Below are 10,593 nucleotides of genomic sequence, written 5' to 3' on the forward strand. Positions count from 1 at the left end.
AAGAACATCATTGCAATCAACCCACACAAAAGCCAAGTTGGTGAAGGGATGAAGGTGGTGAAGTTTATGACCATGGTGACAAGAGGTATCTTTTTAAGTGCAGAGAGACCATAAACATCATTCATGTCCAAGTTCTGGGGCTGCATATCACTTGGCAAGTTCTAAAGGAACCCATGTACGAGGTTTGCCAAGTATGATTGAATCATCTGAGTTCAACGTCCAAGCTCATAGCCAAAGCACATCCTCCTCCCTGATCCAAAGGTCAAAAGCTCAAAATCATGCCCCTTTACGTCAATGGCTTTTCCAATGCTCCTCGGGTGGAATTTCTTCTGGTGTTTCCGAAAGTGTTGGGTCCTTCCATATAGTCCATTGGCTAACTTGTACTCTGGCTCCTGCTCTAATATTATAAAAGATAACATTGCAATCTTCTTGAGCCTGGTGAGGTGTTAGCTACAGTAAATGGGGGATGTCTTTCTCTTCAATCTCTCTCTCTCTCCCAACTACTCAATCCAACTTTTTTGTAGCTCTTTGAAGCTTTCTCGAGAGAGAGAGAGAGAGAGAGCCCACTCCACTAAGACATGAGCTCTCTCATTGCTAGTTGCTAGTAGCTCTTGAAAGATCAATTCAAAGAACAAATAGCACACATTGTTACTGGGTATAAGTTCATCAGTAGCAGTGGGTGAATAGAAAGAGAAAAATTCCCTTTGGACTTACAACATTATGCCTTTAAGAAGAGTTGGGATCCTCTATGCGTCGGGGTAGAGGATCGTGCTCGCCTAATATTGATGGGTAGAGGTGGGTCTCACCCATAAACATGTGGATCTGAAGTTAGGAATGTATGGCAATCATAATCCTCGATCTCAACTCGTAAGAGAGAAAGATTGAGTGGGACAAATATCAAAAACCAACCAGCCTTGCATGGGGCGTAGTGTACCATATCAAGAAGGAATATGCTACAAAAATGTACCAAAGAACAAAACTAATCACGTATCCAATTAGAACCTTAAATATCATGAAGTAATCCAACTGCCTTCTACACGATGTTTAATAGATTGTTTCAAAAATATCTTTTGGGTTTTATAATTATTATTGGCAGCATTTCATATGATGAACTTATTAGGAAGTTCAATTACAGAAACTAGTTCTCCCTTTTTCCTGATGTGGGTTCTACAATCCATCCACAATTCAAATGGATTCTAAGCTCTGCAATTGCATTGAATGAATCCAGTTTCCATTATATATATATTCTAATTTTAATAAAACAGAAAGAGAAAAACTAAATCTTATGGATGGGGGTGGATAAATGACTGAACATCGGGAAGCGCCAAAAAATTATTACAATTTCTTTTTTCATTTTCCGGTTGAAAGCAAATATATTGTGAAGAATGGCAAGAGAACACAATCACAAGCATCAACAAGCCACAGAGTGACAGAAGGCCAATCTGTCTTACTTGCCAAAAGACAGGGTCTAGATAGCTAAAGAATCAGCAATGCCATTGGATTCTTTAGAAACATATGAAATGAACCAACACGAAGAATACTAAAGAAAAGCCTTATAATCTTCCACAACAATCCCCCTCTCGGGGGGCATATTATAGACCTCCTATGTTTGCAATCAATTGCATCTATTACCCCTAGAAAAAAAAAAATCAATTACAAATGTCTCTTTACTGCTTTAGCAGAGCTGTCCATTTATAGCTTTTAATTCTTAATAGTAAGGGGCTCTGTAATTGATTTTTTTTTTCTAGGGTAGTAGATGCCATTGATTGCAAACACCAAAATTTACCAACTGAAGACAATCAGACTCAAAAATAACATCCTTCGGACTCACGTCACTAGTTGCTATCATCCCAAGTTCGAGCAAATCGGTACCCACTTACTTTCCCAAGTCTGAGTATTGAAAAAAAGTATTGAACACATTGGGTATCCTGGTAATCAAGCCCAGTTGGGGAAATAAATTGACTTAATGAAATTGGTCCAATAACTATTAGGATTTTTCCCAAAGCCTCCAGCCCCCTTTACAAGTAAATCTTGATTATGCAAATGAGGGTCTCAAAAGCTCAACCCACCTTGTTCCTTCCTGATTTTATCAAGCACACCACAAGGGAGAAAGAAATGGACCTGGCACATGTAGCCATAGTTGACCCAACCAATTTGATGAGGAGTTCATGGCATACTTGAGTCATTAACTTATGTTTCCACCTTTGAACTTACTAGGAAGAAAAGGAGGAGGAGGGGAAGGAAGGTTTAACATGGGAACGAAGAGAGTTGTATCATATGAAGGGAAGCAAGTGACTCATGGAGATGTTGAGGAAATAGGGAAGCACGTCAGTTTCAACGAAGAAACAAGAAAGCCAATTTTCTTTTCACTTTGAATAGAGATATATAATTTGAGGATTAGAACAAATTTGATTATCATAATCATATGCACACTTCAATCTGATTGTAATTTATCTAAAATAATAAAAATAAAAATTTATAACAACTTAATTACGAAATGTTGGTTTTTACCAAATGAACTAACTCCTTAAGATATGATAGAGAAATGTTATGTTCAATCGTACAACAACACAAATCAGGCCTCCGGATATAATCCATCAAGCAGGACACACCTTCAGTGAATTTCACTAGCACTTGCCTTTCTCTCACCTGCACATAGAAGAAATCCAATAATAAATTGATATTGGAAATCCATAAAGATAGAGTATAATGCCACGTCAATAAAAGATTACCTTGCCACTAAGCTAAGATCATCATCAGTTACACTATAACTCATCTCCATTTCAGAAGTTGCATCAGTAGAATTTGTTGATGGTTCACCTAGAAAAGGTTTAGTCTCTTGATTATGTTGTGTCGAAGATTGTTCGTAGAACATCTTCAAAGAATCAAGCTCTTTTGCAACTTCCCTCATTGTTGACCTATCTTCCCTTTTATCCTTTAGGCAGTCTCTTGCAAGTTCAGCCACTGCCAATAATTGTTCTCTCTTCCCATCAATTAATGTTATGTCATCAATAATATTAAAAAGATTCCCATATTTCATTGAAGACAAAAAATATGACACTAATGTTGTACACTCCCCAGATTCTTCAAATAAAAGTGGTTTCATTCCAGTCAAAAGCTCCAACAGAACAACTCCAAAACTATAAACATCACTTTTATCAGTTAGCTGGCCTGTAGGAAGACATTCTGGGTCTAAGTATCCATGAGTCCCTTGAATCTGTGTCATCTTTTGAGTTTCATCCAAAGGAACCAATCTCGAAGCTCCAAAATCAGATACCTTAGCCCTATATTTATCATCCAATAATATATTTGAAGACTTGACATCTCTATGAAAGATAGGTACTTCATGAGAAGAGTGCAAATACGCTAGAGCATCGGCCGTTTCTGCAGCAATTCTTAAACGATTTCCCCATGAAAGACTAGGTGTTTGATTCTTCCTATGGATATGTTCAGAGAGGGTTCCATTAGAAATGAATTCATAAACCAATAATGGAACCTCAATCTCTAAGCAACAACCCAAAAGCTTCACCACATGCCTATGCTTGATTTGAGAGAGGATATCAACCTCATTTATAAACTGTATAATCTGACCTTTGTCTACAATTTTGGATTTCTTAATGGCAACTACTTTGCCACTTGATAAGGTACCCTTATAAACTCTACCAAACCCACCTTCGCCAATTATCTGACTCTCATGGAAGTTATTAGTTGCCTTCTTTAATGCCTCAATAGAGAAAATTTTGGCAATATCTTTTTCTCCTTTCTTTGAAGCAATTTGTTGTTGCAATAACAAACCTCCATTTTGATTGAAGAATTTTTCTCTTTGTCTACGTTTTCTTTGAATCGCCCAATACAAAACCCAAACAAAGGCAGATAAACCCAGGAAACCTGCAACGGTGCCTACATGCATAAAGTCAGATTTAGATATATATATGTAGTCTTTAACATTTGAGGATTTATAAACAAATAATTAACCACTTTGGATTGGGATTGAATGCAATAACAGGTCTTTTGATTGGTTCTCTTTCCTCCTTTGGTATTTTACGATTTGAATCTCTTACATTTTCCAATTCAAGTCAAGGTAGATTGAAAAATAAATCCTAGTTTACTCGATAAATTAGTAAGTCAAACAGTTGGGTGGCCTACATGCTAAGCTTATCTGATAAAAATATTCCTTTGCAAAGGAGGATTTCGTATAAAAGAACCATTCAAGAAAATAACAAATCTATTATCAATAAATAAATTACCTGCAACAATTTTTTTTCACCAAAATGTGTGTCATGTCTTTAGTAGTTAGTACAGCCACCATATACCGTAGCATCATCGTCATAGTAGCCTTCTCGACATTGGCAGGTATGGCTCCCATAGGTATTATTATTGCATATAGCATTCTTCACACTCATTCAGAGCGCAATGATTGTTTGGGTGGTGGGACGCCCACCATATCAATGGTGTGGACCCATCCCTTCTCTCCTCCCGAGGTAGAAAAGCCAAATTCGTTTACAAATACCCTTCAAAGGCTGAGTTTGTTTGCAAAGGTGAGGTGAAAAAAAAAAGAATGAAAAAAAGAAAAAGAAAAAGTGGGCCCCATGTTAGTAGGGTGAGAGAAAAGAAAATGAAATGAATAAATTTTGTGGAAAAGTGATTATTGTGGGTTCCACTTTTTACTTTTCTACAAAATTCATACATTTTGTGAGGTCTTGAAAATGTTTAGGGGTGGAAAAGTTTGCTTACCAGCTCACCAGAAAAATGTCCTTAATTTCTCTAATTTTTCCACCTCAAGCAACCAAACAAACTATACTTTTAAGATTTAAAGGAAAATTTTACTTTTTCAAGAATTTTTCCACCCGTTTTTCCCATCCCATTTTTATCTAGCAAACAACACAGCTTAAGTTTCATTATTTTTCAAAGTTTCCTACAAAAGTGTCAATGCATATGAGTGGGGTACAGAAACATGACTGCAATACCCGTTATGTATAACATCAATAGGATCAACTCTAATAATTCAAGTTCTACCTTAGAAAAAACAAAAACTTTAATAATTCAAGTGACACACACTCATATCCCGAAAATGCATTACTACCTAATTGAAAACATGTAGGGAAAATACCTCGATTAGCAAGTTTTTGTTTTCAAAACTAGTCACTCACTATTTTAATCAACAAAATTAAGCAGTTCCAAATAGACACCTCTCGACCGGAATAATCTTTTTGACTACTTTATCCATCTACTTCTCCTCTAATGGTTTTTTCAAATAGACACAGGCCTACTCATAAAGTTGGAATCCTGACTATACTTTTTTCACACCCCTCAACTACATATTTAGGAAAGGGATTCATCTCTTGTTTGCATTATTAGTGTCCACTACTTTCCGTAAATATATATTAGAGAGGTGTGAAGGAAGCACAATCCTCTAACCTTACATGTAAATGATTTGGACTCCTCAAAGGTGGACTTAACTCTTAAATACGTGTTAAAGAAGGTGTGAGGGGAGCAAAATACTTTCCCCTTGTAGGTAGAGGACCAGACTTAAAGGTAGAAGATTATGTTCCCTTGACACACCCCCTCCATAAATTTAGAAGGGGGACCCACCTCTTGTCCACCACGTTAGTTCTCAAAAGGAGGCTAGAAGGTCTGGTTCATACATGTTCACATCCTCTACAATTCCCTGTTATTGCTATCTAGGATTGCGACACGTGGCTGTTACTTATTCAAGGGTCAGGATTAGAACCCAATTAAGAATTGAATCTAATAAATCCCTAATTTTTCTCCAATTTCGTATCTCCTCTTTTCTTAAGGCTTAATTTTAGGGATTTATTAGATTCAATTCTTAATTGGGTTTTAATCCTTACTCTTGGATAATGAACAGCTACGTGTAGCAATCCTAGATAGGAATTATAAGGAATTGCAAGGGTGAGAATTGTAGAAAATATGAATCTGGCATACTCCACACTTGCACCCCTCCACCACATATTTAGAAAGAAAAATTCACCTCTTTTTCCGCACTTTAAAGTGCTTAAAGGTGGCCAACACTTAACTATATGTTGAAGGAATATAAGGGAGCACCATCCTCAACCCTTAAACATCTCAAGTGGTAGACAATCAATTCTGGCTAATGTTTTAATTTTCCCAAAAAGTAAGCCAGAGATGAGGATTTGGACAAATTAATTTAATATTTTATATGCGAAAGTCAAGTATACTTGGAGGACAATATTTGAAATAGAGACAAAGCAGATGAGATGAGAAGGTACCTACCTCCAATCGCGCGTATCATGCGTGTGACATTGTCTCTACACCCTGGGTCTCCATATTGCATTATAGTTATACCATACATGGAAGTTCCTTTGTTCCAACCATTGCCTTTGTAGCCCCATGGACAGCGGCAGCTGTAACTCCCAATTCTGTTCTTGCAAATGGCACTTTCACTGCAGTTATTGAAACCTTTACATTCATTGATGTCTTCATCATCGCCATCGTTCAATCCAACAAAGACAAGGAACAAGATTGTCTCAGTACTGTTAGCTATATATAGATCTATGAATAATTAATTAAAATACTGTGCAATTAATTTAGAAGAGCAGGATATATAGAGTTGGCTTCTTCCAGATGAATCTCAAAAATAGCATGTGTTCTAAACCAAAACCTGTATGTATGGGAAAGGGAAATACTTAATTGCCTAACTGCAAATTAAAATTCTATTGACACCTACCCGTGCATCCGCCGAGTCCTTCATCAAGGTACGGATTCCCTTGATAACCATCTGAGCAAATGCAGCTGTAGCCAGCACCGTTCTTGGAACGGACACATTTGCTTTTGTTTTTGTCGCCACGGCATGCGTAGGTAGTCATTGTTTTCACAGCATCAGAACAACTTGTGTTGTCCACTGCCCAGTCCCAAACCACCGGGACGTAGTAGGAATTGTTTCTTGGGTATGGAGTAGTGAATTTGGTGAGGTATGACTTTGAGAAGTTGAACCAGCTACTTTGGGCGATGAAAGCGTAGCCGCAGGGATTGAAATCATGGACTGCGGTGTGATTCTGAAAGGTCCTAAGAGAGACGTTGAACCTTCTAAAGCCCCATGGAATTGAGGTCTGGCAACAACCTATGCCTGTACAGGAACCATCGATCACATCGGACTGGTTGACGCAAAACATGCTGCACCCATTCTGGATGTTCCGGCAGCCCCAACCGGTGAGGTTAGAGATGGTGTCGCAACCCAGCGACGTGAATTTATTCTCTGTGTCGGATACTGTGACCAAGGCGCCCCCTCTCCAACCTGTTCTATTCCGATCAGTCCTTTTACCTTGCTTGTTGAAGCAGTCGAAACTAACAGGAGCAAGAATTGTTATTTGGCCTGCGTATGAGATATTGATAACTTCAGTACGATACCAAACATTAGTCTTGGAGGGTAGAAGGTAGTGTTGCACGTTAACGGAAAACGAGGTTTGGGACAATTGGAAACATTTGCTACGCCAAATGGGTAGGGAACTGTGATATTGCCACATGCGGCAGTGCAATTATTGGACAGTGTTTCTGCCGGCCATAACTGGAAGACGACGAAGAGGGACTGAAGCAACAACACCAGAGCAGTTCTCAATCTCATGGCTTACTTACTTCTTGGTTGCTGTTAGTTCACTTGAGGGTGCTCGTTTGCTTCACCAGATAATCTTAATGAGTTAAGTAATGGGTTCAAGCTCTAGAATGAACGATGGCATCTTTTTATTTTATTGGGTGTTTTTATAGTGTTAGCTTCTTCTTTTTCGGATAGGAACTTTTTCTTTTTTGTTTTTTATTTTTATTTTTTGAGCAGGTGGCTTTATATGAGGGAGACAAGTATACGTACCAGAACATGAACAATCCCAACCGGAGATTCAACCAACCTTTAGAATTAAAGGGTTGCCTTCAAAACCATCGTTGCAAGTACAATTGTGGCCAGGGGCATTGGTTGAATTAGATGGATAGCTGTTTGGCTCGCATGTCTTATTGCCAATCGCCCAGTCCAATTAATACAAGTGGGATCTTGATCTGATCTGTCAAATTCCTCTCTTGAAAGATCTAATGAGTTAAAGGTGAAGTATTCATAATCACCTATGAAAGCAAAGCTGCAAGGGTTGAACTTGGGTTTCGATTTGTCGGTAAAAAATCCAAGAGTCACAGAAATTTGAATCAGACCCAAAGGTATTGAGGTTCCAGAACAAGACCCATTGGTCACACTGTCCAACTTGTCACACATTGATATGCACCCCCTACTGAAATTTCCGTTAAGACCAAATCTGTACCTAAACATTGGTTACATAACGTACCCGCTCGTACTAGCTAGTACTTCCACTGCTTCTGCTAAATCAACAAAAATGAGCAAGGCAATTTATAATGGATTTGGTGACATTCTTGAAAAACAATTCTTGGGTTCTTTTGATCTGACAGAATAGAAGAATAGGTGGCATGCCTTTCTTTCTTTTATTATTATTATTTCATCTTGGGGATGAGGGGTGGGGCCGTAGGGGTGTAAACGGATCGGATTTGGATCAGATAGTGGTAATACCATATCCGCATCCTATTATATTCGGACGGATTTTGATAATATCCTATCGGATTTCAGACGGATTTAGCCGGATTCAGGTGATAATATGATAGTTATTTAGCCGGATTCAGGTGATAATATGATAGTTATTTTCTTGAATAGATTATTCTAAATGGCAATAAATATAGATTAAATACAAGGTTTCGTCTACCTAGTAACATCTTTACCACTTTATTTGTGAGGGTTATGTTTTAAATTTAAGAATTTAGCAAGTTTGGTAGTTATTTTAGTAGAAAATCTAGAAAAATATTCACATATTTCAAGTAAAAAACATATAAAATAAGAAAAACAAACCAAATAAGTAACTTAATCGGATAATTTATCGGACGGATAATAACCGGTTAGTAAGGAGTGTATCATATCCGCATCGTATTAGTAATCAGACGAATTTGGACAGCGGCGGACCTATGAAGGGGCCGAGGGGGGCCATGCCCCCCCCCGGATTTTTAAAATTTTTATATAAATTCCCTTAATTCCCTTGTTTTTTCCACTTTTTTCTCTTCCTACATGTGAAATGTCACTATCTGGCCCCCCCAATATTGAGAACAATTTTTAAAGGTAAAATAATCGACACATATGTCATTCCTAATTAAAAACTAATTCCTCAATCCCTATTTATTCTCCCCACTATTTTCTTCTGTTTCTATAAACCTGGTTAAAGGAAATTTTTAAAAAAACATCTTATTAGGTATTCAAAAATCAAAAATCAAAATGTCATTCATAATTAGAAAGTAACTCTTCAATTCCTATTTATTCTTTTCTATATCCTCTCTCCTCTTTTCTTTTTATTTATTCTCTTCCTTTTCTTTCTTTCTATTTATTCTCTTCGCTTTTTATAAGCGTGGGTTAAGAAAATTTGGAAAAAAAAAATCTACTCCACAATTAGGTACTCTTTCTCTTTCTCAATTTATTTATCGTTTCTCTTTTTCTCCTTTTTTTATTCTTTTTATTTGATTTTATATTCTATGTTTCTTTATTTCTTCTGCAATTTTTGTTATTTAATTTTGAATTGTGAATAAAATATCTATAATTAGTAGGTAACTAATTGCCATTGGTTTGCATCTTTTACCTAAAAAAAAATTTGATTTACATCTCCTACCAAATAAAATATTGGTTTGCATCTAACTTTTTAGGGTTGAAGTCATGTGTATATATTTTTTCTATATTGTTGCTTTAATTTTACCTATATTTTGTCGGAAAAAAAAATATCATTATCAATAATTTACTTTTTTTTTCAAATATGTGTGAGCCCTACAAAATATATGTGGGTCTAATCTTTAATATAATAAAATAATTTAGAATTTGGACCTCAAATGAATCTTATAAGGGCCCACATAATATGTGTGACAAAAAAGCATTAGTGCTTCCCTAACGGGAACGTTAGCTGACTTTCGTTCTTCGGCCCCCCCTCCCCAATATTTCATCCTGGGTCCGCCACTGAATTTGGATATCCCTAAACGGATGCAGATGCGAATTTAGGAGCAGATTTTAATTATCCATTTACACCCCTAGGTGGGGGATGGAAGATGTAAGGAATGGAGGTTCGAAGCCAAGACTTACTTAAACTTACTGCATCTACCAACGAATATTTCAAAAATGGGTTTACCACATTCACACTCGAAATTTTAGATCTGACGGCTGAAATCTCGGCTTGACGTTAATGTGCATGACCTAAGCTTTTTCCCTCATAATCATTATGTGTCTTCCCTTCTTGTATGAAAAGAAAAGGTTAAAACAATTGGTGCTTCAAACCTTTCACATTCCATGGCTTTTCAAAAAAGAAAATTAATTAAAAAAAAAAAAGAAGGTGAAAAAGTAAGCTGGCCTTTCATTACCATTACATATTGTCGGAAAAGAAAAGGTTAAAGTACTTTAGACCTTTCACATCGTAGTCTTCAATAAAAGAAATTGATTTGAAAAAACAAATTTTGAATAAGTACTGCTGGCCTCCACTTATTATCACGTGTTTTCCATTATAGTTGAATAAGTTGAAATTCTCATATGTTGCTTTT

General features: G+C 36.8%; 1 protein-coding gene across 1 annotated transcript; it reads right to left on the reverse strand.

Annotated features, from left to right (window-relative positions):
- Nucleotides 1-2,329: 2,329 nt before the first annotated feature.
- LOC149016369 (wall-associated receptor kinase 2-like) lies at nt 2,330-7,661 on the reverse strand. The gene is given in 5 exon segments (XM_089157515.1): nt 2,330-2,649; nt 2,733-3,900; nt 6,256-6,459; nt 6,710-7,387; nt 7,390-7,661. Coding segments are annotated over 5 exon segments (2,268 nt in total). The 5' UTR covers nt 7,604-7,661; the 3' UTR covers nt 2,330-2,645.
- Between the last annotated feature and the right edge of the window lie 2,932 nt (nt 7,662-10,593).

The sequence above is a fragment of the Hakea prostrata genome, chromosome 5, assembly GCF_041222555.1.
Source record: "Hakea prostrata isolate BN-2017 chromosome 5, UWA_Hpros_2, whole genome shotgun sequence".
Classification (NCBI taxonomy): domain Eukaryota; kingdom Viridiplantae; phylum Streptophyta; class Magnoliopsida; order Proteales; family Proteaceae; genus Hakea; species Hakea prostrata.